At 44.1% G+C, this 27,328-nt stretch overlaps 1 protein-coding gene across 1 annotated transcript in view; it reads left to right on the top strand.

Moving 5' to 3' along the window:
- LOC308293231 (thrombospondin type-1 domain-containing protein 7A-like) overlaps positions 1 to 27,328 on the top strand; it is a gene marked incomplete at both ends in the record, with an annotated part of 287,387 nt that overhangs the window by 133,075 nt on the left and 126,984 nt on the right. The window contains 6 exon segments of the mRNA XM_080735667.1: positions 736 to 914; positions 2,639 to 2,772; positions 9,506 to 9,659; positions 16,830 to 16,971; positions 18,905 to 19,020; positions 22,219 to 22,336. Coding sequence (XP_080591793.1) covers positions 736 to 914; positions 2,639 to 2,772; positions 9,506 to 9,659; positions 16,830 to 16,971; positions 18,905 to 19,020; positions 22,219 to 22,336 — 843 coding nt within the window.

Genomic DNA, 27,328 nt, shown 5'->3' with positions numbered 1-27,328 from the left:
TGGAGAGGGCACTTTTTACAGACTGATAAAAGGGCAGGGGCTCAAGCCCCCTTTGATGTCTGTGTGTGCACATGCCTGGATGGGATTGTTGCTGCCGGCTAGCACTGCTGGACGGTGGTTGGAACAGTACTGTAATGTTTTAGTAAAAGTATCAATACTTCAATGTAGAAACACTCTAGTCAAAGTCCAGAATTCAAAATGCACTTGAGTAAAAGTATTAAAGTATTGGTATCAAAATGTACTTAAAGTACCAACAAGTAGAAAGTACTCATTTCACCGGTTTCGAATGTATAAAATGGATAAAAACCGACAGGACAGGTACTCAGTCAGAAAATATACAGATGTGACAGTTCAAAACTTCACAAGTCCTGCCTTTGGCAAGACAGTCGATTTGCAGTGGATTTGCAGAACATTGAGCTTGTAGATCAGCTATTTTTTGCTATTTTTATGACTTTCTCTGACTTCAACGTTTAAATCTACATATGAAGGAGGTTTGTGCTTTTCAATGGGAATGGAGTGGTTTCTGGACATTTGCGAGTTTCTGCAAAAATACACTCCATTCTCCATAAAAATTAAAAGGCAAAACAGGGAAAGAAACCTGTGGAAAAAATGCATTTTGCAGGGCATTTGCAGGGGAAAAAGCAGTAAATACTGAAGAGTTGAAACTGAAGTGATTACTTTCTGTTTTGTATTGTATAGTAACAGTACTCAAGTAAATGTATTCTTGGTCCCCAGGCTACATCGAGGAGGCCTGCATCATCCCCTGTCCATCAGACTGTAAGCTCAGTGAGTGGTCCAACTGGTCTCGCTGCAGCAAGTCCTGCGGCAGCGGGGTCAAAGTTCGCTCCAAGTGGCTCAGAGAGAAGCCCTACAACGGAGGAAGACCCTGCCCCAAACTGGACCATGTCAACCAGGTTAGTATATGAGACCCTGTAGACCCTGTCCCAACCTAGACCCTGTCCCAACCAGGTCAGTATGACCCTGTAGACCCTGTAGACCCTGTCCCAACCTAGACCCTGTCCCAACCAGGTCAGTATGACCCTGTAGACCCTGTAGACCCTGTCCCAACCTAGACCCTGTCCCAACCAGGTCAGTATGACCCTGTAGACCCTGTAGACCCTGTCCCAACCTAGACCCTGTCCCAACCAGGTCAGTATGACCCTGTAGACCCTGCCCCAAACTGGACCATGTCAACCAGGTCAGTATGAAGACCAGGGGTCTTCAACGTTTTCAGGCCAAGGACCCCTTAGTTGAGAGAGAGATGAAGCAGGGCCAAATTTGGTATTAAAACGGTTTTAAAAGTCTTTAAATTGTAAGTGTTATACATGCGTAGATACCCTGTATACACTTATACTGTATGTTGTTTTTTTTACTGTGGAGTGAGAAAACAATGCTGCACATTAAGTTAATCATCTCGAGGACCCCACAGAATAACTTGGGGTCCGGTTTGGACAACACTGCTTTATATTGAACTCATGCATCAGTGGGGGGGTCCCCATCTATCTAAGAATGAACATTAATTTCTACGCTCACAGCTGCACTCAATCATGTTTTAATGTTTAATGAAAACATAATGGTTTGATCTTTCTCTTCTGGTCCATGAAGTTGTGACAGTGAACTGTTGGACATGAATTTAATGATGAATTCATGAGCTGAGTTCTCCTTCCTGAACCCTGTGGTCTGCAGAGTGAAACATTAATGACAGCAAGGGGAGATGGAGAAGAACTCGCTCTCTCTGGCATGAGAGGAATATTTAGATCATACATGTGGGTTTAAATGTATATTTCTGTTTAATCAAAACGCACCAACTAATATGAATTATGTTTCTTCCTTTTTCTTTTCTTTTTTTCTCCCCGTTCTCCCATCGCCGTGGATTGAATCAACAGGCTCAGGTGAGTGCATTTTTTTTTGCAAAAACTAAACTAATTTAATTGGTTACCTTTGTGTCTTTACAATTTACTTAACTACTGTACGTACAATTAAGGTTTTCACTCAAGTTGTACAATTAAGGTTTTCACTGAATGTTGGTAATGGGGGACTCAAACTAATAGCATTAGAAAGAACCTGGGACCCTTCTTCTCCATATATGGCATATCAGCTTATTGACCACAGCCTCAGTAAAAATGAATGAATTATAGTTTATGACCATCCACAGGATGTGTAGAATATCTCCGCCCGGCCGCAGCCGTGGAAGGAGGCGACCTAACCCTAACCACACACGTATAGCCACATAGTCAGAGTAATGAGTTGTCAGACTTGTGCCTTAGCAACTGTGAGCAGTACAGTACACCTGTACAGTATGTGTACAGTAGTGACTGTGGTCAGTATGAGGAGTGCAGTATTGTTGTATTATCCTATAGGTATATGAGGTGGTCCCCTGCCTCAGTATGTGTGGTATTGTATCTTATAGGTATATGAGGTGGTCCCCTGCCTCAGTGACTGTGTATTATTATAGGTATATGAGGTGGTCCCCTGCTCAGTGACTGTGTATTATTATAGGTATATGAGGTGGTCCTCTGCCTCAGTGACTGTGTATTATTATAGGTATATGAGGTGGTCCCCTGCTCAGTGACTGTGTATTATTATAGGTATATGAGGTGGTCCTCTGCCTCAGTATGTGTGGTATTGTATCTTATAGGTATATGAGGTGGTCCCCTGCCTGTCGGACTGTGGTCAGTACGTGTGGGTAGCAGAGCCCTGGAGCGTGTGGAAGGTGAGCAACGTGGATCTAAAGGAGAACTGTGGAGAGGGAATCCAGACCCGCAAAGTCAGGTAATCTCCACCTAGCCTTCAACCCACTGAGACCGAGCCTTGCATAGCCAGACTACATCACCTTATATTTATAGCATATCGTCGTTGTCGGGTGGAAACCTTGTATGTCCAAAACCGTTCGTTTTGTATTTATCATCTATAAAATTTACTAAACTAGTGAAAACAGCAGATCTTCAAGCACACAACGCCTCGCGATGCTTGTAGATCGGCTGTTTTCACTAGTTGTGTGTGACAGTCTTGTATGATGAAGCAGGGCTTTGCTTTACCAAAAGACGTACACATTTGAAACTTGGAGATAATAATAATAATAATAATAAACTTTATTTATAAAGCGCTTTTCTAAAACAGTGTTTACAAAGTGCTTTACAGTGTCATGGAACAAAAAATAAAAACATTTGTAGAGATAACACAATCAATTAGGATGCTTATATAAAATAGAATGTAAAATAAGGTATAAAATATAAAATGAAAAATATAAAAATAGAATTAAAAATGAAGGCAAATCCAGACGTAGACATATAGATATAACAATGTAACACAGTTACAAAAAGTGCAAGGTGCAGGTGCTAAAGTCTAGGAAAGGCCTTGGTGTATAAGTGCGTTTTCAGGAGTGTCTTAAAAGAAGTCACTGACTGGGCAAGCCTTAAGTCCACAGGCAGGTTGTTCCAAAGTTTTGGGGCCCGGGCCGCGAAAGCCCGATCACCCATAGTGACGAGGTTCGTTGGGGGAACTACCAATAATGCTCTGCCTGCGGATCTCAGGGTGCGTGTCGGCCTATAAGGCTCCAGCATGTCGGAGATGTAGCTGGGAGCCAGGCCATGCAGGGCTTTAAAAGTAAGCAATAAAATTTTAAAATCAACTCTAAAATCCACCGGTAGCCAGTGAAGGGCGGCAAGTATCGGTGTGATGTGCTCATGTCTCCTAGTATTGGTCAGGAGTCTAGCTGCCGAGTTTTGCACAAGCTGTAGACGGGAGATTACTTTTTTAGGGAGTCCGGAGTATAACGAGTTACAGTAGTCGAGACGTGACGAAATAAAAGCATGGATAACTTTTTCTAGATCCGCAAAAGATAAAAATGACTTAATTTTCGAAATGTTTCTTAATTGAAAGAAACACGACTGTACAACTTTTGTTACCTGCACTTTAAAAGATAGATCAGAGTCAAACATCACACCTAGGTTGCGGGCAGATGTTTTGATATTGTTCGACAGATCGCCTAGATGTGACTGGAAAGGGATGGTGTAATGAGGTGGGCCAAATAAAATGATCTCTGTTTTTGTCTGGTTGAGCTGAAGAGAGTTCTGGGACATCCAACACTTAATCTCTGAGAGACAAGTGAGGATGCGGGTCATATTGTTGGTGTTACCGGGCTTGAGGGGGATGTATAACTGTGTGTCGTCTGCATAAAAATGGAAATGGATATTGTATTTACGTATTATGTGACCAAGTGGGAGCATGTAAATGGAAAACAACAGTGGACCTAGAATTGAGCCCTGGGGGACACCCGAGGAGAGGGGGGCCTGGGAGGATGAGGCCTTCCCAATGACCACTGAGAAGCTTCTCTCACTAAGGTAGGAGCGGAACCAGTCTAGTGCCTGGTCCCTGATTCCAACCCATTCCTCTAGGCGTTTAATTAAAATTGAGTGGCTCACCGTGTCAAATGCTGAGCTGAGATCAAGAAGAAGCAACACGGAGCACTCACCAATATCAGCAGCCGACAGAAGATCATTGGTGACCTTTACTAGTGTGGTTTCGGTGCTGTGACAAGCTCGGAACCCTGATTGAAAGTCCTCAAAGACACTGTTAAAACTCATAAAAGAGATGAGTTGGGTAGATACAATTTTTTCTAAAATCTTTGATAAAAAAGGTAGCTTTGAAATTGGTCTAAAATTGTTTAAAACTGAAGGGTCCAATGATGGCTTCTTCAAGAGAGGCTGAACCAGAGCAGCTTTAAAACTGGATGGGAATACACCTGAGGACAGTGAGTGGTTAATAATGGTTAAAATATTGGGCCCTATTGTGTGTAAAACATCCTTAAAAAATCTAGTAGGGATAGTGTCCAGTGAGCAAGTGGAGGATTTCATTTTAGAAATGACTTCCTCCAGGGTTGACAGGCTAATCTGCTCAAAATGGGACAGAAGTGCAGGGGGGGGAGTGCAAACTCCGAGGGCACTGGGCCCAGGGGTAAACTGTTGCCTGATAACGTCTATTTTATTAATAAAGTGTAATAAAAACTCTTCACACTTTTCAGAGGAGGCTTCTAGTAGCTGAGTGGGAGGAGGGCCGACAACTGAATCTATAGCCTGAAATAGAACCCTGGGATTGTGACTGTTTGATGTGATCAGTTTAGAAAAATAAGAACTTCTTGCCTCTTTAACAGCATTTTGGTAGGCAGCCATGCTTTCTCGTAGTGAGTTGTAGGATGTAGGAAGTTTGTCCTTCCTCCATTTACGCTCTGCTTTTCTGCTAAGCCTTTTGCTCTCTCTTGTTTGCTCATTTGAGAAACATAATTGGTTTGATTTAAGGAGTTTGGTTTTAAAAGGGGCAATTCTGTCCAAAATGGTGGTGCATTTATTATTAAAATCACATACTAGCTTGTCAACAGAAAATTGAGACTGCGTGTTAAAATTAGTTGGAGCCACTAAAAAGGCCTGTTGGAAACGCTGAGCTGAGTTTGTATTAAAAACACGGGAGCGTGTGGAAATAGGGGGCTTGGGATCAGGAGGAGGAAGCAGAGTCTGAAAGGTAACAACTTTGTGATCAGAAGAGGAGAATTCTGTTGTACCAGTGTTATTTACCTCAAAACCAAATGAAAGGACCAGATCTAGTGTGTGACCCTTGTCATGGGTAGGACCAGTAACCGATTGAACAAAATTAAAAGATTCATAAAGTGTGATAAAATCTGAGGCTAAAACACAGGAAGATGTACAACAAATATGCACATTCAGATCTCCTAGAACCAGGATCCTGTCGTATTGGGGCACAATGGCGGATAAAAGATCAGAGAATTCGTTTAAAAACCCAGAGCTTTTTGGAGGTCTATAGATTAAAACACATAAAAAAGGAATATCGCCATTGATTAAAAAGCCAAAGCTCTCAAATGAAGAAAAGGTTCCGAGAGAAATTTGGGAGCATTTAAAGTTATCTCTATAAATAATGGCAAGACCACCACCAATGGTCTTTGTTATTCTAGGCTTATTAAAACAATAAAAGTTGGGGGGGCATGTCTCTTTAAGAGAGGCAGTGTTTTCGGGGGTCAGCCATGTCTCAGTAATCATAAAAAAGTCTAAGTTGTTATTCTGAATAACATCTCGACATAGAAATGACTTCTCCTTTAATGCTCTGACATTTAGAAGACCCATTAAAACTGGGGCTGTGAGAGGTGGAGACAGTTGGACATGTTGCTGGTTATTAGGTGGGATTGCTAGGTTGCTGAAGATGACAGAGCGTACAGGGTGGTCAAGGAAACAGGACCTACTACTACTAATAATTACAGGAATGAGAGTAGAAGAATTAGGGTGTGAAGGTCACAGAGGACCAACATCATGGGCTATGCAGTGAAGGCAGTGAATGAAATTTGTTGCTAGTATTTTGGAGCCTTTCAGATTAGGGTGGGTGCCATCCCTTTTATAAAGGTGCTGTTTAGACCATAAATCATCAAAGTTACTGATAAAATTGTAACCTGCTGCCACACAGAAATGTTTCAGCCAGTTATGAAGGCTAAAAATTCGACTGAAATGTTCACTGCTCTTTGAGAGACTAGGGATAGGGCCAGACAGAATGCAAGTTTTTCCCAAACTCTCAATAGTGTCACACAAGGATTCAATGTCATGATGAAGTTTAGCTGAGCGTCTAGACATGACGTCATTGGTCCCGCAGTGTATGATGATTGTGTGAATGGAGGGGTAAAGGTCGGTTAGAATTGGGGCAAGTTGAATAAGGTTTACAACTTTTCCACCACTTAAACAGCATATTATGGCTCCTGGAAACTTAATAGATCTCACAATCGAGTCCCCCAATACCATTACTTGGGGGACGGAACTGCTCTCATCTCCGTAAACTGCGAGATTAGGGGGGAGAATGTGAGAATCAGATACAGCTGGCCTCATCAAGGCAGGAGGCGTTGACACCTGGACAGTAGCTGGAGTAGTAACGGCTTTCTCACGCTCTGCTGTGGCGCTGGTCATCTCCACTGGATTAGGGAGAGTTGGAGGGACAGCCGGTTCAGCCACGCGCCGCCGTTTGACCACTGGAATAGCCTTGGGGGTAGAGGTGCGGGTCGATGTGCCGGTGAGAGATTCGGAGGAGGAATCAGGGCCACCAGCGCGTTTTCGAGGACGGGACGTCGCCGCCGATCGCTGCGGAGGGACCTTGAGCAGGCTCGGCGTGGCCGCGTCTGCCAACTCCTGGAGCGGCAAGAAGGAGTTGGAACAGGGGAAGCCAATGGTCAGGTCACGTTCTCCACAACCCGATGGATCGAAGAGGGACAAGGATAGTCTCCGCCTGTGAAGTCCCTTGACCACCGTTGCGTATGAGGCAGCCTCTCCGAGAGAAGGTAGGAGACTGTCGCCGCTCTGAGCGCCTCCTCCTCCCGGGCAGGGCTCCCGGGAAGCAGCCTCTCCGCTCGGGGCATCTCCGTTCTGAGGATCCATGATGGCCAGGCGGTCCTGGATTTGTGATTGCCGCTGGAGGAGTTCATTCAGGAGGTTAGTAATGGAGTGGAGCTCCGTCCTCAATGAGTTGACTTCTGCCGCTGATGGTGCCATTTTGGCAGTATCCGTAGTACGGCTGGGTCGTTTCTAGGCTATGGTTAGCCTCAGCTAACTGTTCGCTAACCGGCTTCTAGGCTAAAGGCGAGCCACAGCCGGCTAGCAGAACAGTGCGACTCCAAGGTGAAGAAAGTGATCTAGGTGCCTGATCACTGCGATTGCAAGGTGGTTGAGAAGCTGTATATCAGAGGACTAGTATCCAAGCATTTGGTGTTAGAAGATTGCGTAGAAATCTGTTAAAATAACGTTAAAATGCCACAGAGTGACAGAGCTTCTCACTGTCAGGTACCGACGCTCACGCATGCGCACGCTCTGTATACAAGGTTTCTGCCCGACAGTGGCGTTATTTTAGTGATTATGTTGCGAGGAAAACGTTGAGATAACAGCCATTTTGGTTAGAACTGACTGAAAATAACTTTGTACTTCAAGTTTAAAATGATACTAAATATTTTTCAAGTGTCCAAATAAATTCCAAATATTATCAAATGATCTCACGGCACCCCTGGACTGCCGTCACGGCACCCCAGGGTGCCCTGTCACCCACTTTGAAAACCCCTGATCTACAAGCTCACAACGGTTGCATCTGCGACGTGACGTGAGCTTGTATGTCTGCTGTTAACCGGAAGTGTGGTGCAAAGAATTCTCCAGTAAATTCCCACGGAAAGAGGTGGATATGGAAGCTTTCTTTCCAAGGACTCTGGACACAACTGGTTAGACCAGACCAATACCAGGGCCCTGATTGCTCACCCAACTTTTCGGGGTGAGGAAATGGAGGGGCCAGAGCTAAATCAGCAGAGGCAAACATTTTTTTGCACCAGCGGATTTGTCTGATTCCAGGCTAATTTAGACCGTTCAAGCCATTTAGACCAGGATGGCAGCTTTACTGTTATGTCACTTTGAACCACTTTAACCATTATTTTGATACTTTGGATATTCAAAAATAGCAGATCTACAAGCTCACAGCGCGGTTGCATATCGTCACTGTCTGGCCAAAATCTCTTAACTCCATTTTTTAGGTTTTAGATTTTTTGTCATAAATCAGGGCTATTGAACACCCTTTACATCTGAGTGTTGGTTAACATAATATTGAACCAATGAAAATTAATAAAAAACCCTTTGGTCAAAACCTCCCTAACAACACTTGAGCTCATTTTCCCGAAAATGAACATTTTGGAGTTAAGAGGTTTCGGCCCCACAGCAGAGAGCTATTTTTGAGAAATCGTGAAGAATTGTGCAAATCTTTGAATATGTATATATTTTAAAGCAGAACATTTGTAACTCAAATCATTCTTTCTCGGGGTCCATGGAACAAAATATGTTAAGATGGGGGGATCCACGGTCAAATCTTGACTTTGAAACACAAGCTAAAAACAACAACCTTGATGTTCTCTGTTTCTACTTTTACTGGGAAGCAACAAATCAATAAAAATCACCCTGCTAGTTTCAGCTGACCACCTGTGCAGCACCTGTTCATGTTTTTAAATGATCTGTTAGTGGAGTTTAACTCTCAAATACCTGGAACGCGCCCGAGTCGCGTTAGATTTTAACCACTTTAACCATTATTGTATGCTTTAACCTTAGAAAATAGCAGATATACAAGCTCACAGCGCTGCGAGCTTGTATATCTGCTATTTTTCAGTAGTTAAAGCAGTCAATAATCCTAGGCCCTAAATGGGTTAAAAGCCTTTGTTGTGTCTTTGAACGTCTTTTCATGTCCTTTAGAAAGCACCTTGAAATGTTCATCACTGCTTCAGAATGTCAACACATTCACTATTATCCACTAATGAACGGGATTAATGAGCTGCTGCTGTATACACAAAACATGACACACATTTTCTCTGTGTGTGTGTGTGTGTGTGTGTGTGCGTGTGCGTGCGTGCGTGCGTGCGTGCGTGCGTGCGTGCGTGCGTGCGTGCGTGCGTGCGTGCGTGCGTGCGTGCGTGCGTGTGTATGTGCGCGTGCAGGTGCATGCAGAACACCATAGACGGGCCCTCAGACCAGGTTGAAGACTACCTGTGTGATCCAGAGGAGATGCCGCTAGGGGCCCGAGACAGCAGACTGCCCTGCCCTGAGGACTGTGTGCTGAATGACTGGGGGGCCTGGAGCCCCTGTACACTGGTATATATACTATAATATACTCTATCTATATCTGAATGACCCTGGAGCCCCTGTACACTGGTATATATACTATAATATACTCTATCTGAATGACTGGAGCCCCTGTACACTGGTACTATTATAATATATCTATATCTATACTGCACTGAAGACTGTGTCCTGAACGACTGGGGGGCCTGGAGCCCCTGTACACTGGTATATATACTATAATATACTCTATCTGAATGACTGGGGCCCCTGTACACTGGTACATATACTATAATATACTCTATCTGAATGACTGGGGCCCCTGTACACTGGTATATATACTATAATATACTATATCTGAATGACTGGGGCCCCTGTACACTGGTACATATACTATAATATACTCTATCTGAATGACTGGGGCCCCTGTACACTGGTATATATACTATAATATACTCTATCTGAATGACTGGGGCCCCTGTACACTGGTATATATACTATAATATACTCTATCTATATCTGAATGACCCTGGAGCCCCTGTACACTGGTATATATACTATAATATACTATATCTGAATGACTGGGGCCCCTGTACACTGGTATATATACTATAATATACTCTATCTATATCTGAATGACCCTGGAGCCCCTGTACACTGGTATATATACTATAATATACTATATCTGAATGACTGGGGCCCCTGGGGCCCCTGTACACTGGTATATATACTATAATATACTCTATCTGAATGACTGGAGCCCCTGTACACTGGTATATATACTATAATATACTCTATCTATATCTGAATGACCCTGGAGCCCCTGTACACTGGTATATATACTATAATATACTATATCTGAATGACTGGGGCCCCTGGGGCCCCTGTACACTGGTATATATACTATAATATACTCTATCTGAATGACTGGAGCCCCTGTACACTGGTATATATGCTATAATATACTCTATCTATATCTGAATGACCCTGGAGCCCCTGTACACTGGTATATATACTATAATATACTCTATCTGAATGACTGGGGCCCCTGTACACTGGTATATATACTATAATATACTCTATCTGAATGACTGGGGCCCCTGTACACTGGTATATATACTATAATATACTCTATCTGAATGACTGGAGCCCCTGTACACTGGTATATATACTATAATATACTATATATATATCTGAATGACCCTGGAGTCCCTGTACACTGGTATATATACTATAATATACTCTATCTATATCTACATCTATATCTAAATCTATACATATCCCTATCCACAACTTTCCAACATCCCATCGTTCATTGCGCAGAAGGCATGTGGCATTTCCGGTGCCGCAGCCGAGAGTGATCTACAAGCTCACAACAGTTGCATCTGCGACGCAACGTGAGCTTGTATGTCTGCTGTTAACCGGAAGTGTCTCGCAGATAATGCTGCAGTAAATGATCGCGGAAACAGGTGGATATCTATACACAGAAGAGGAAAAAAAGCGGCACTCCAAAATGGATGCAAAAGAGAGCTGAGAGCTTGCAGATCCCCTATTGTCCACCAAACGTGCTCTTTTAGGGATTCTCATTCTCAGCTCCTGCCTCTCTGACATTCTCTGCACGTCCCTGATTAGTGGTTATTATAACCGTAGGTCGCAAGACAGGGGCGCTGGAAGTGGGGTGCTGAGGGAGCTGCAGCTCCCCTGGTGGTGGGGAGAAAAAAAAAAAAAAAAAAACTTTTTTTTTTTTTTTTTTTAATAAGCCTAATATAATATAATACACACACACAGAGCTATATTAAAACAATAATGTATTTGACTTTGGGGAATAAAATATGTTGAAAAAAGGTATTTGATTATCACATGGTGACCTAATCACATGGTCACCTTGCCACTTCCGGTCAGAAGGGAAGTCAAATTTAAATCCCGCTTTGATGGCACACCAAAGTCTATTTATTTGAGAACTAGAAACTGTCTATAGGCTCATTGTTGCAAACACCGTTGTATATGGGGAATAAAAAACTGTAGAAAACTGTTACAAAAATAATACCCGATTTCGTAGTGTGTGCGTGAGTGACTGTGTGTGTGCATGCGTGCTGTGTGTTGCACTGTGTGCTAAAATAACTCGTAACTATATAGCTCCTTGTTACACCGTTGTGCGGGGAATAAGCACCCGAAACCGTAATAAAAATAACCCAAAACCGGATAAAAAACGTGAATTTTTCGGCGTGCGGCCTTTGGCCGCACGCATGAACTCCTCCAGGCTCAGCTCCCCTTGGAATTTGGGAGTTCCAGCGCCCCTGTCGCAAGAACAACTAATCTACAAGGCTGTATGGCAGGGTTCCCCAATAGGCGGCCCGCGGGGGTCTACTGTCTGGCCCCCACCAACCCCAGTAATAATGGTGGTATAAGAGCAGCAACAACACTAGTATATCGTCGTTGTCGGCTGGAAATCTCTTATCTCCAAATTTGTACGTTCTTTCCCAAATCATACAAGGCTGTCGCACAAAAGTAGTGAAAACAGCAGATCTACAAGCACACAACGCCTGCGAGACGATATCTGAACTTTCACAGTCGCTGGAGTAGCAGGAACGCCGCCTTCGCCCCCTGCAATGTTGTGGCCCTCGGCTTGGTACCCTAGACATGATTCGGCCCTTGGGGAACACTAATTGGGGAACCCTGGTCTATGGAGTGTTACACAGTGTATTGTACACACTGTACAGAGCTGTAGGAAGTGTTACACAGAGATGTGCAGGTTGGGGGAGTCGGTGGGATCAACCACTGATCCCACCGACTCCCCACCGGGAGCTGAACTCCCTATGGCCCTCCACAATACACACATGTATAGACAATACACACAACATGCCTAGCCCATTGGTTGAACGCTTCAAGAGATGCGCGCGCGAAAGACAGCCACCCACCCACACACACATACACGCTCGCACGCACACACACGCACACACACACACACACACACACACACACACACACACACACACACACACACACACACACACACACACACCCAGATTAGCGTAATGTCTCTGGAGATCAGAGCGCTCTGTGATGTCAGAACGTCACACAGAGCCGGGAGCAGAGGTTCTTGGAGTGTTTCTGAATGGATGAAACCCTGGGATTACCAGGCTCTTTATTCTCTGTACGCTGCTTTACTGAATCACAGCGTCACGCTGCGTGCTGCGCCAGGCCTAGAGAACGCATAACCTCCATAATTTATCAGTGCTACGCAGAAACAAACCGCCACAGGGAAGAGCAGATTGAATTCATGCTAGGTGGGATCGCTTACATCAGACTCATTCTCCCTTCCAACCCTTACTGAATTATCATTATGTTATTCCAGTAACTGTACTGAAATAAGATATTACTAGAAAGATTCTGGGAAATTGCAATGAGTACTATTGTAATATAGAGCTACAGTATTTTACACTGTTACTGAACAAACATTCTATATGGGCCATACGAGATGTCGGTATCCGAAAGGTGGCAAAGGTTACCATGCATTTTTGAAAAGCTCTATATCTGTAGATTATATGTTCAAACCTTTTTAGGTCGTGACCCCCAAAATAAACATATTTGAACTGGGAACCCCCACCCTGACTAGCACATGGAATTGTAGGTATTACATGTAATGTGACTCGGTTCCACAGATACATATTGTGAAAATAGCAGATCTACATGCTCACAACGCCTCGCAACGCGAGGCGGTGTGAGCATGTAGATCGGCTATTTTCACAATGTTCGCCTCTTGCTTACTTAATATTTGACAGTTTGGCCACTCCTGTCGAATATTCGACTATTCAAATACTTTGAGGTCGAATAATTCGAATACAAAAAATCACTATTCGTGAATGCCCTACTAGGCAGTCGCCTACTCTGCCTATTGGCTGGGCCACCTCTGAAGGAGACACACATCAAACGTGTTGTGTTGACCGGACAGCATTCTCTGGTTTTACACTAAAAGGATGTTGTAGGGGCTTCACTCAGGGATTTAAACATGGAGCCCCAGAATCCATGCCGACAAGGGCGGGCAGGACCAAAACATGTGAATCTAAGTGGCCGTGTGTCTCTGATTCAGTAAGGCAACAACCTCGTCTATTAAGCCCAGTTCAGAGCAAAGATTTGCAGCGAGGCAAATCTGTTTTAAGCCCCGGTTTATCCTCCTCCGTACAGCGGAGCATACGTTTAAGCGTTAGAGCGTTGTGGAGGATGAAATTGCAGTGATTTGAGTTGCCCTTTAGTAACGCATGGACTACTTCTTGTTGAGGGAACTGGTCTTTATTTAAAGGCCCACTTCACCTCTGGGACAACCCTATCTTATTTTATTGTTGTTCGGGACACGATCAACACAATCCTGAGTTATTTTTTGTGTTCAATCTGTGTTTTAGATATTTTAGTATTTCAGCAGGACTAGTGATGCATTTTGCATCATGGCCACCATGAGGCCGATTCTTGCAAAACACATTTTTGGACACTGCTCCTACAATTTTTGCCCTAAAATCATGCAAATCGGTACACAGTATATCTACACTCATCTCATCAACATGGATCTGTCCCATTTAGCGCCACCTTCAGGCCGATTTATTAAAACACATTTGTGGACACTACTCCTACAGATTTTGCCCTAAAATCACGCAAATCACTACACAGTATGTCTACACTGATGTCATCAACATGGATCTGTCCCATATAGCGCCACCATCAGGCCGATTTTTTCAAACACATTTTTGGACACTGCTCCTACGAATTTTGCCCTAAAATCACGCAAATCTGTACACACTTGCTCTACACTCATGTCATCAACATGGATCTGTTCCATTTAGCACCACCTTCAGGCAGAGTTTTTAAAACACATTTTTGGACACTGCTCCTACACATTTTGGACTAAAATCACGCTGCGACCTGACGGTCGCTTATCTCCCGATTAGGGAGTCTTGCTGGTGCTATATGTGAAAAAAAGGTTGTACACTGATCAGTGGAGTTATAGGTAAAAACAAAAATCGGCCTGTTATAGCGCCACCATGAGGCTGATTTGAAAATATTTAAGTGGCATTTATTCCTATTGGGAATGTGCATGCACAATTTCACCAAAATCGCACACTGCGTTCATGATTTCTGGCATTTTATTCAAAACTGACCAATCCTGATAACTTTGGATGCCAGTTTTAGCCAATCAGGATGGAATATAGAAAATGGGACAGATCCATGTCGATCACATGACTGTAGAGACACTGTCTACCGATTTGTGTGATTTTCGGACAAAATCTGTAGGAGTACTGGCAATAGTTAGTTTTGCAAAAAACGGCCTCCTGATGGCCCATGTTCTGAATTGGTATCCAGGGAGTGTGTGTGCATAGTTTGGCAGCGACCGGGCCAACGGCGCCGGAGATTAGCTTGTAACGGACGGACGGACGCCCGGACGGACGCCCGGACGGACGGACGGACGGACGGACAAAAACATACTCTCCCCCATGCCTTCGGCTGGTGGAGACAATTAATTATACACATAGCAACTATAGTCCTATAGAAATAATGTTGTTCAATAGCAGTTCAGCCACAGTGAACACAATGTTGTGGAATGGGCCTCGGGTCTTGATGGGTCACCAGTGTAACGCTCAGGATTCAAACCCGGGTCTCCCATGTGAAAGTCCAATATCTTAACCATTGATCCAAAGGGACATCCCTATGGACTGAGGGAGATACTAGACTCTTGAGGGCATCATGCTGAGGCTGTGAGTCAGTCTGCTACACCAGCATTTGAGTGTGTACTTGGTGTAATCACGCCACGCCTCTATAAATAGCACGCTAGCATCCAAATCCTGCATGTACAACAAGAATGATACGCTGGAATGTGTAGCGTAGCAACGCAGGAGGGGGGGGGGGGGGGAGCTGTCAGTCACCCTGTGGTCCTCTAGGGACGGATAATTAGCATGGATATGGAATGTGTCGTTGTCGTCCCCCCCCCCCCCCCACACACCGCACAAGAACCCCACAAATAGAAACCGTTTGACACGCGTTTGAGTCCAGGATCAGTTTTATCTGGCTGATGCCGATGAGGGAAATGCAGACGCTGCTGCTACAGCTGTGGAAAATCTCTCTCTCTCTCTCCCTCTCTCTCTCTCTGTCTGTCTCTCTCTCTCTCCCTCCCTCTCTCTCTCTCTCTCTCTCTCTCTCTCTCTCTCTCTCTCAGCTCTTAGTGTATATCCTCTCCTGGCATTAATGTAATATCATGAGGAATGTTCAGCTTATTGACTGAACCACTCACTCACCACTAACAGAGTTACAGGTAACTTTTTTTTCCGGTAATGAGTTATCACACCACAGTTACTGGTCAAACGCTTTAGTCGTTACTTGTGTTACTATGAACCCCCCCCCCCCCCCCCCTGTCCTGCTTATTAGGATAAATATTTGTGCTAATATATCATCACAAGTAAGGTTATGTTATATTAAGTGGCAAATTACGTGACAATGCATCTCAGGCGAGTTTATGGAGTAACGCAAAAGTAATGTAAGTAGTGTAACTAATGACTTTCTCCAGGGAGTAATCAAGTAAAGTAAGGCGTTACTGCCCCTGCCCTTTTACCCGTCTGTAAAAGGTGTCCTCTCCAGAACAGGAACACAGTTTTCACTATGGTGAAAGAAATGAAAATGCCCCCTCTTTCCATGCCATACCTGAAGGCAGCATTCAAGAGAATTGCCTTGTCCAAACTCTCCTGAACTTGAATGCAGCATCTTATGTTGAAAGAACTGCCCTCTCTGTGTAGAAATCCATGCCGTTACGCCACATCTCCAGTATTCACTTGATTATGCTTAGTTCAGTGTGGTATCAAGCAACGAAAATAGCCGACCTCCAAGCTCAGGTCAGCTATTTTTCATATTTTCACCAAAAGGCCTTTTTAGAAATGTCAGCCCCTGCCTCTCTAAGCTTCTCTGCACGTCCCTGTCAGGTGACAACAAGTGACTTAAACCTTTCTTTGCTCTATCTCATGAACCTACTTGTGGTTTATATCAGTGTGTGTGTGTGTTTTCTTTTTTTTCACTGACAAAAACTGAATAAAAACACAATAAAAACTAGCAATACAAGCTCGGAGGTTGGCTATTTTCTATATGTTTTCACCAAAAGGCCCTTTTAGAAATGTCAGCCCCTGCCTCTCTAACATTCTCTGCACGTCCCTGTGTCCCCTCTTGCAGCCCTGCAGTGTGAACAGCACTCGGGAGAGGACAGCCCTCCCCATCCGTCAACCCGGCCAGGGAAAGGACTGCCCCCCCACCAAGGAGACGGAGCCATGCGGACTGAACCGGAACTGCTTCCATTACTCCTACAACATCACTGGTAAGAACTGCTTCCATTACTCCTACAACATCACTGGTAACAACTGCTTCCATTACTCCTACAACATCACTGGTGAGCATGTTACTGAAACACCCCCACCTAGAGCATACCGTCGTTGTCAGATGAAAACCTTGTATGTCCAAAACGGTTCGTTTTGCATTTATCATTTTAAAAATGATTTAAACTAGTGAAAACAGCCGATCTACAAGCACACAACGCCTCGCGGTGCGAGGCGTTGTGTGCTTGTAGATCGGCTGTTTTCACTACTTTTGTGAGATGGCCTTGGATGATGAAGCAGGGCTTTACTTTGCGAAAGAAAGAACAAATTTGAAACTTGGAGATACAAGGTTTCTGTCCGACAGTGACGATATGTAACCTGAACTCATTTTATTGTTTTAATCGGGTTTTAAGTGAATATTGTTTATGTGACCTTGTTATTGAGAATGCAATCTGAACACATGTGGTTGGGATGTGTGTGTGTTTGGATGAAGGTCATCCCATGTTGGCTTGTGCTGGACAGTTTGGTCAAAACAGACATTCAAAGTGAGTGGACGATAATCTTAACAGAAACACGTACAGTAAAAGAGCTAACCCTGAAGGACCATAACAGGTCTGTACATTTGAGTGAGTTCAAATGGAACCACATGGACCCTTTCCATGGATCCATTTGGTTTCATTTGGACGCTCTCTTGTTAAGATGGTCCTTGCAAATAAAACATATTTGAGAACAACTAGTACTAGTTGGACTCCTGACTAGGGATGCGGTATCGGTACTCGTGGTATCGGTACTCGCCTCAATACCGGCCTATTTTGCGGTATCGGTACTCGTCCGATACTGCTCACAAAGCGCCTGAGTACCCTGTGTGTTCCGCCACTTCGCCTTTCTCTCTCTCTCTTAAAGTATCAAAAGTAAAAATACAAAATGTTTGAGCATAGCAGATCTAGAAGATCATGCACAGTACAGGAATTTCCATGGGCTAAACCTGAAAAGAAAAGTGAAATGTGTGGCAGTTGTGCCATGTTCTGGGAAAGCAATGCAATTTAAAAAAAAAAGAAAAAAAAACGTAATTTAAAGACATTTTGTATTATTAATTGTACTCGTATCGGTACTCAGTATCGGCGAGTACTCAAAATGAAGTACTCGTACTTGTACTCGGTCAGCAAAAAAGTGGTATCGGGACATCCCTACTCCTGACATTCATAGTAAATATCAGTATTCTGAAGCAAACCTGGAGACTTGACTTTCAGTAATTGGGTTGTATGATCAAAATAAGAACATAATGGTGTGGAATCTATAATCTATAATTTGCCACGCACTAAACAAAGTCTTACGGACATGTAGATGAGATGTCATGTAGATGTAGATGAGCCCTGATCATGTGGTTGGTTTGTGTATGTAGATGTAGATGAGCCCTGATCATGTGGTTGGTTTGTGTATGTAGATGTAGATGAGCCCTGATCATGTGGTTGGTTTGTGTATGTAGATGTAGATGAGCCCTGATCATGTGGTTGGTTTGTGTATGTAGATGTAGATGAGCCCTGATCATGTAGATGTAGATGAGCCCTGATCATGTGGTCGGTGTGTGTTTGTTCCCTGTCAGATTGTAGATGAGACATGTAGATGAGATGTCATGTAGATGTAGATGAGCCCTGATCATGTGGTTGGTTTGTGCATGTAGATGTAGATGAGCCCTGATCATGTGGTCGGTGTGTGTTCATGTAGATGTAGATGAGCCCTGATCATGTGGTCGGTGTGTGTTCATGTAGATGTAGATGAGCCCTGATCATGTGGTCGGTGTGTGTTCATGTAGATGTAGATGAGCCCTGATCATGTGGTCGGTGTGTGTTTGTTCTCCTGTCAGATTGGAGCACCTGTCATGTAGATGTAGATGAGCCCTGATCATGTGGTCGGTGTGTGTTTGTTCCCTGTCAGATTGGAGCACCTGTCAGCTGAGTGAGAGAGCGGTGTGTGGCAGTGGGATCAAGACCCGCATGCTGGACTGTGTTCGCAGCGACGGCAAGTCTGTGGACCTCCGTTTCTGTGAGGAGGTGAGTCTTCTATCCCCCCTTCACCTCCGTTTCTGTGAGGAGGTGAGTCTTCTATCCCCCCTTCACCTCCGTTTCTGTGAGGAGGTGAGTCTTCTATCCCCCCTTCACCTCCGTTTCTGTGAGGAGGTGAGTCTTCTATCCCCCCTTCACCTCCGTTTCTGTGAGGAGGTGAGTCTTCTGTCCCCCTTCACCTCCGTTTCTGTGAGGAGGTGAGGCTTCGGTCCCCCCTTCACCTCCGTTTCTGTGAGGAGGTGAGGCTTCGGTCCCCCCTTCACCTCTGCTTCTGTGAGGAGGTGAGTCTTCTATCCCCCCTTCACCTCCGTTTCTGTGAGGAGGTGAGTCTTCTATCCCCCCTTCACCTCCGTTTCTGTGAGGAGGTGAGTCCAGTGTCACATGCTTATATCCCCCTTTCTGTGAGGAGGTGAGTCTTCTGTCCCCCCTTCACCTCCGTTTCTGTGAGGAGGTGAGTTCAGTGTCACATGCTTATATCCCCCCTTCTGTGAGGAGGTGAGTCCAGTGTCACATGCTTATATCCCCCCTTCTGTGAGGAGGTGAGTCCAGTGTCACATGCTTATATCCCCCCTTCTGTGAGGAGGTGAGTCCAGTGTCACATGCTTATATCCCCCTTTCTGTGAGGGACTTGTGATTTTTGCAAGTCAAATCGACTCGGTAAAGAGTTGAGTTGAAATCAACTTGCGTCGACTGCGTGAACGGGGGACAAAACCCGAAAATGACTTACCGCTGAACTTCATAGAAGAGCCTAAAGCGATCCTTTCTCCCTTAACTCATTCATTGCCTTTTCAAAATGGCCCCCAAATTCCTCACTGCCACGTTCCTAAATGTCTAGTGCACGGATACATTTCTAGTGCACGGATCGTGCATGCCCATGCCTAGATCATGCACCATATGTGTAGTACTTTTTCACAGTTTCCAAACAAAAAAATCCGCTTGGAAATCCGTTCAGGCATTCATGAGATAGAAGCCTTCAAAGTCTTCAAATGTAAACAAACATGGCTGCCATTTTGAAAGATGTGTTTGTTATGGGGCTAAACACGCAATTTCGCGATTGCGATCATGCTAATACTTTTTAGGCATTTTTTTTTTTTTTTTTTTTTTTTTTACGGGAAAACTCCGGAAACTCTGGCCATGGCAGTCTGGGGGTACTGAAATAACACGGGAAACTCGGGCTTGGCTTTTGTGTTTATGTTAATATTATAGATTCCATTGCAAGCCGCATCATTACATAATAATAACCTTTTCAGACTCCACCTAAACCCTTAGCACTACAGGAAATCAATTACCATATTGAAGCTAGTTAGCATTCGTTTTTTAGGTTTTTAGAACTTTGATTATATTGTGTTTTTTTTTCTAAATAGATATCCATTTGCATTTGTTATATTGCTGTTGATGTACTGACATATTATCTTGTTTATTATTGTGATGTTTTATCTGCTTATTGTAAGTCGCTTTGGATTAAAAGCGTCTGCTAAATGCCTAAACTGTAAACTGTAAACTGTAATAATCCTAATTCCTACATAATATGGGATCCAACACTTGAAGTTGGTCATTAATTAATGTCTGAGTGATCATTCCATTGAAAAAAACACAGTTGGAAAAGGCTTGACAATAAGCAATCCTTCTGTTTGAATGCTGTACATATGCACACATGGAACAAAAATAATGGTAGAAAAAAAATACAAAGGATAAAAACGTTTTATATTTCAACTTTCGACTTTCTCTGGTGGGGGGTCGACTTGTGTAATGAAGTCGATTGAGTCGACTTGTCAGCTTTATGGTTAATGCCCTAGGGTCCAGTGTCAGACGCTTATATCCCCCCCTTCACCAAATAAAACCTCATTTAGAGATTCATGAAGGAAGGGATTAAGACTCAAGGCCAGGACCCCCTGAGCCAATTATCTATTAGGGGTCCCAGAACCACATCCCCCACCCGACCCATTGAAACTACACAGAACAGGCAGTTGGGTGGTGGGTGGGTGGCTGGGCTCGCAGTCAAACACATTAATGGAGTTGTTGTAAGGCATTTATGTGTAGGTTCAAGAAAACAAGCATTTACTGTACATGTTTTACAGTCTAAGACATACAGTATATCCGTATTTACATGATATTTATTTGCATTGTTAAAAAAACATCTTCAAATGAATGTTCCATAATGTAGGCTTAATGTAGGAGTAGTAAACCAGTGGTTCACAAAGGTTTGAGACCCAACACCCAAAAGAGAAATGTGATCATTTTCACTACCTCTTAGATTTTCTTTTTCTTTTTTAATACTTTTGAATAATGTATAGATTATAGATTTTTATTTTCTAGTATTTTGAAATAATAATAATGATTAAAAAGGGAAACTCTGACCTAACCCCTCATGTTGTTGTTGTTTATGTTTCAGCTTGGTCTGGACAGGAAGTGACCTTTAACCCCTCATGTTGTTGTTGTTTACGTTTCAGCTTGGTCTGGACAGGAAGTGACCTTTAACCCCTCATGTTGTTGTTGTTTATGTTTCAGCTTGGTCTGGACAGGAAGTGACCTTTAACCCCTCATGTTGTTGTTGTTTATGTTTCAGCTTGGTCTGGACAGGAAGTGACCTTTAACCCCTCATGTTGTGGTTTACGTTTCAGCTTGGTCTGGACAGGAAGTGACCTTTAACCCCTCATGTTGTGGTTTACGTTTCAGCTTGGTCTGGACAGGAAGTGACCTTTAACCCCTCATGTTGTTGTTGTTTATGTTTCAGCTTGGTCTGGACAGGAAGTGACCTTTAACCCCTCATGTTGTTGTTGTTTATGTTTCAGCTTGGTCTGGACAGGAAGTGACCTTTAACCCCTCATGTTGTGGTTTATGTTTCAGCTTGGTCTGGACAGGAAGTGACCTTTAACCCCTCATGTTGTGGTTTACGTTTCAGCTTGGTCTGGACAGGAAGTGACCTTTAACCCCTCATGTTGTGGTTTACGTTTCAGCTTGGTCTGGACAGGAAGTGACCTTTAACCCCTCATGTTGTTGTTGTTTATGTTTCAGCTTGGTCTGGACAGGAAGTGACCTTTAACCCCTCATGTTGTTGTTGTTTATGTTTCAGCTTGGTCTGGACAGGAAGTGACCTTTAACCCCTCATGTTGTTGTTTGTGTTTCAGCTTGGTCTGGACAGGAAGTGACCTTTAACCCCTCATGTTGTTGTTGTTTATGTTTCAGCTTGGTCTGGACAGGAAGTGGCAGATGAACGCTTCCTGTGTGGTGGAATGCCCCGTCAACTGCCAGCTCTCCGATTGGTCCACGTGGTCTGACTGCACCCAATCATGTGGCCTGGCCGGTACGTAGCTCTGTGATTGGTCTGACTGCACCCAATCATGTGGCCTGGCCGGTACGTAGCTCTGTGATTGGTCTGACTGCACCCAATCATGTGGCCTGGCTGGTACGTTGCTCTGTGATTGGTCTGACTGCACCCAATCATGTGGCCTGGCTGGTACGTTGCTCTGTGATTGGTCAATGTGGTCTGACTGCACCCAATCATGTGGCCTGGCTGGTACGTAGCTCTGTGATTGGTCAATGTGGTCTGACTGCACCCAATCATGTGGCCTGGCCGGTACGTAGCTCTGTGATTGGTCACCCAATCATGTGGCCTGGCCGGTACGTAGCTCTGTGATTGGTCACCCACTCATGTGGCCTGGCCGGTACGTAGCTCTGTGATTGGTCACCCACTCATGTGGCCTGGCCGGTACGTTGCTCTGTGATTGGTCAGTGTGGTCTGACTGTACACATACGGAAGTTGGTAGGCCAATCAGAGGCAGGTGTCATAGTAGCTAAATGTGGCATTAAAAGATTACACATTTCTATCGTCTATCTTAACTAGACCAGGTCAACCTGGTTGTGCCAGACCCCCTGTCTGTCATCATCATTTATGACATCATGCCTTTTGTAGGCATGTCATCATCATGTCATCATCATATATACCCTTTATATAGAAAACCCGGACAGACCGACATTTGCTTATGTAGGCCTACCCATTTCATGGGTCTGGCAATTACAATGAAATGAAGTTGACATATTTTATTTTTGCCAGACCCATGAAATGGGTAGGCCTACATAAGCAAATGTCTGTCCGGGTTTTCTATATAAAGGGTATATATGATGATGACATGATGATGACATGCCTACAAAAGGCATGATGTCATAAATGATGATGACAGACAGGGGGTCTGGCACAACCAGGTTGACCTGGTCTAGTTTTAAAAGCAACTGTTGCATAATCGCAATATTAGCGACTTTAAGCTCGATGATTTTCAGGACGGCAACGCCAGGCGGACTACGGCTGCTATGACGTAATCGCCGTAGCGATCAAAATGGTTAAGCAAAGCCTCGGCGGCGACGGGTTCCCACCCCTTTCACTGAACGCTTTGGTTCCCATGGCGACGCGTACACGCAGCAGACGGAGTAGGCGCTACGTGGGAAGGGACCTTCTGCCGTAGTAGAGGCGGCTGCGGCAAAGGCAGGTTTATCTATCGAGCGCGGATCATTTCCGGTTACCGTTGTCATCTGCCGTTGCCGTAGCGTTGCTTAAGGTCGCTATCACACAAGACGGTGTAACTTCTGCGCCGCCTATAGGGGCACTCGCCTTTCAGGCTCCTGTTCCAATAATCACAATAACCAACACCCTCTCGTGTTATATTGCTTAAAGGTGATACACCATGAAAATTCACTTTTCCTATTTTAAAACCTTTTTTTGGGGTCCCACTAGCACCTTCTATCCTCACAAAGTCCCATTTCTGACCGTTGTGTCTTTCTCTGGTTTTGAGAAGGCGAAGGTTAAAAGTATCCCACGGGTTCTCAAAACAGGCTGTCCAGATTTGCTGCCGTTTGTGACGTCATAAACGACCGTTTTTGAAGAAAGAAAAAAAACGGTGGCGCAGTTCAGGCCAAAGGTGGTACTGCAGCTGAAAATGCTCTGAGAGCCATTCAAAATGAGAGAGGCTCTCTATTCAGGAGTGGAAATTTAGCCTCAAACCTTTTGAAAAACGTTTTTGGGACATAAACAATATGACATAAATACTTTTTAAATGCATGGTGTATCACCTTTAAATACGCAGCGTGGCCGCGGCTCCAAAATCCTCAATGCAGCTGACAGAAAGAAAGAAAGAAAGAAACACAGCCTTTATTTTATTTTCCAGCAGTAGTGGCCGGGCCAAAACCATAAAAATGCAGGCCGTATGACGTGAGAAATGTTTTTTTTTTAGCCCTAAACCAACTGCAGAAAGAGGATATGATGATGACCTGCTGTGTAATTCCATAGCATCAGATCATTGATCGGTGCTCCATTATGACTGTCTGTCTGTGAGAGCCTGAGGGAACTCTGTGCTCTCCAAGAGTCCTTGAGTGGAGGCTTAATACCAACCCACACATCATCACTGACAGGAAGGAACCTCTTAACTCCACATCTTAACTTCCTGTGTTTGGCTTCTCGGTTCATGGAAACCTTTGGTCCGATCTAACTGCCACTCAGTGTCAGGCACGTGCACACATACACATCAAAGGGGGCTTGATCCCCTGCCCTTTTATATGTCTGTAAAAAGTGCCCTCTCCAGACCATGAATGCAGTTTTCACTATGGTGAAATAAATGCAAATGCCCCCTCTTTCCATGCCATACCTGAAGGCAGCATTCAAGAGAATCTCCTTGTCCAAACTCTCCTGAACTTGAATGCAGCATCTTATGTTGAAAGAATTGCCCTCTCTGTGTAGAAATCCATGCCGTTACGCCACATCTCCAGTATTCACTTGATTATGCTTAGTTCAGTGTGGTGTCAAGCCACAAAAATAGCAGACCTCCAAGCTCACAACGCGTCACACCGTGACGTGTTGTGAGCTTGGAGGTCTGCTAGTTTTGTCGATATTGCCACCAAAAGGCCCTTTTAGAAATGTCAGCCCCTGCCTCTCTAACATTCTCTGCACGTCCCTGCTCAGTGTACACCCCAGGGGTCATAAGATGAGATACACAAGTTTGAGGCCATTCGGACGGACGGACGGACGGACGGACGGACGGACGGACGGATGGTGCCCAAGTCATTCCATCACGATACACAAAGATTGACTCTGGTGGATTGAAACTTCTGCTTGGAATACCATGAAGCTAATTGTCTGTGTGACCTTTTTAACTAAATGACTCAGTGTGTCGAGAGATTTGGGCAGAGGCCAGTGTATGCAACGGTGGAAACTATAAGAAACTAAGTACATTTACTCAAGTACTGTACTTAAAGGAGTAGTTCACCCCCAAAATGACTTTTTTTTCTTTTGATTACTCACGCCATGGAGACTTGAGTTCAATAATATTTTTGTCGCATGTGATTATAGTACATTTACCCCCATTGATTCTGGATGGGGACCCAAATGCATTCGGGTCTCCATCTGGAATCAATGGGGGTACATTTAATGTAATTAAATTATGAATGCTTAGGAATGCGACAAAAAACAAACAATTATTATTGAACTCAAGTCTCCATGGCGTGAGCAATCAAAAGGAAAAAAGTCATTTTGGGGGTTTTGAGGTACTATTACTTTACTGGAGTATTTCCAATTGTCAGTACTTTTACTTAACCCTTTCCAAGCCACAGGGAGCCACTCATCTTTTCCCGTACTTTCCGTATTTACCGAAATAAATGATTTTCATCCGAAAATCGGCGATCGTCTAACCTTCCCTAGTCACCACTCGTGCATCGATAGCTCATGGCTGGTCTGACATGAAGCAGAAGTGATGTCATGGCCCTTTCCTTCTCCAAGGCACCTTCCCCCATTCGGTTACTGTCTGTACACGAGTGCTTCTACTGCAGCCGTGCTGGGGGCTATGCTAGCGAAACTTTTCAGTTCTACTCTTGAGTCACACGTGGATTATTTGAGGGGACATTTACGTGAACGGATCGCGCACGCGAAACGCACAGGGACATGATGCGTCAGCCGAATCTCCCACTCTAAGCCAATGCAGATTGAGTTTTTCACTGGGAACTGGGGTGAGTATACAACGGGGGATCGCGGTATGGTAATGGGGGATGAAGACCACGTGATATAGCGCTGGATTTCTGGTAAAATGAATGCGGTTCAGATCATAATATAATAATAGAAATTTCACGGCTAATCTACCAACAACCATTCTATTTCGGCAAAGTGTTAATATAATATATTTATACTTTTTTACTCCACTCGTTACTTCATGCACTCTGATTATTATTACAAAACTTACATTAACACATGGGCTGCTCAGGTTTATAACATTTCTAGCTGTTGCTGCTGCCGCCGTTCACTTACGCTTTATTTTGAAGAGCCTCGGAAGCTTTGTGCGTGTGCACGTGGGTGTCCACTGACGATTGAGGAAGATAATCCCTTTGTTTACAAACGCTCGCGAAACTAAAATCCAAACGGGGGCCGACCATCGCGTTATAGTGTCGCCGTGAAAACAATCAGATCTCTGCTTCCCTGGCGTTCTTTTCACCTCATTCAGAGATAAAGCCCTTTTTATGTTTCAGAGTAGAATGGAAATCAATGCAACCAGCTCGTGCCATTTTCTCTCTCTCTCTCGGGGTGATATATGGACTCGGGTCATTCAGAGGGCAGGCAGCTGCACGTACAGTTAACCCTTCGTTGTCTCGTTCAGGGACGAGACAACTCCTTTTGGCATGGTGACACCTAGTGGCCTTAACTCGTTACTGAACGAGTTTGGCTCCTTGGGTGTTAACCACTTCAGCCCTATTTACATTTCGGCCTTTTAAAAGAAAAAAGCTGATCTTCCTTATTTTCAAAAGATTTTTTTTTTACATTTGAAAACTTGAAATGGGACACTCTGCATAGTGAATACTTGTACCCCATTTTGGTACTTTAAGTGCATTTTAAATCCCGACTTTTACTGGTAACAGAGTATTTACTACAATGCAGTGTTAATACTTTTACCTAAGTAAAAGAAAATGTTGTACTTTTTTCTACCAGTGACCTTTTTAGCAAAATGACTCCAGTGAGTCAAGCGGTCGTGGTCAGAGGCCAGCAGAATGAAACATTAAACAAATGACATGAAAGGACGTTCGTTGCCCTTTAGGCCTTGTTCTCTCACATGACTGAGCTCTCTCTCACACACACACACACACACACACACACACACACACACACACACACACACACACACACACACACACACACTTCAAAGCTCTCTCTCTCTATGAATATGAAATAAGCGTGAGTGGGATTCCTTTTGAGGGCTGTACAGTATTATAGCACGCATGGCTAGAGCTCCAAGTCTCAATTAACACCGGGAACATTTCCTCAGCT

The sequence above is a fragment of the Nannobrachium achirus genome, assembly GCF_963921795.1.
Source record: "Nannobrachium achirus genome assembly, chromosome: 10".
In the NCBI taxonomy this organism is placed as follows: domain Eukaryota; kingdom Metazoa; phylum Chordata; class Actinopteri; order Myctophiformes; family Myctophidae; genus Nannobrachium; species Nannobrachium achirus.
The sequence above is the reverse complement of the archived record's forward strand: the minus strand, read 5'-3'. Positions and strand labels throughout refer to the sequence as shown.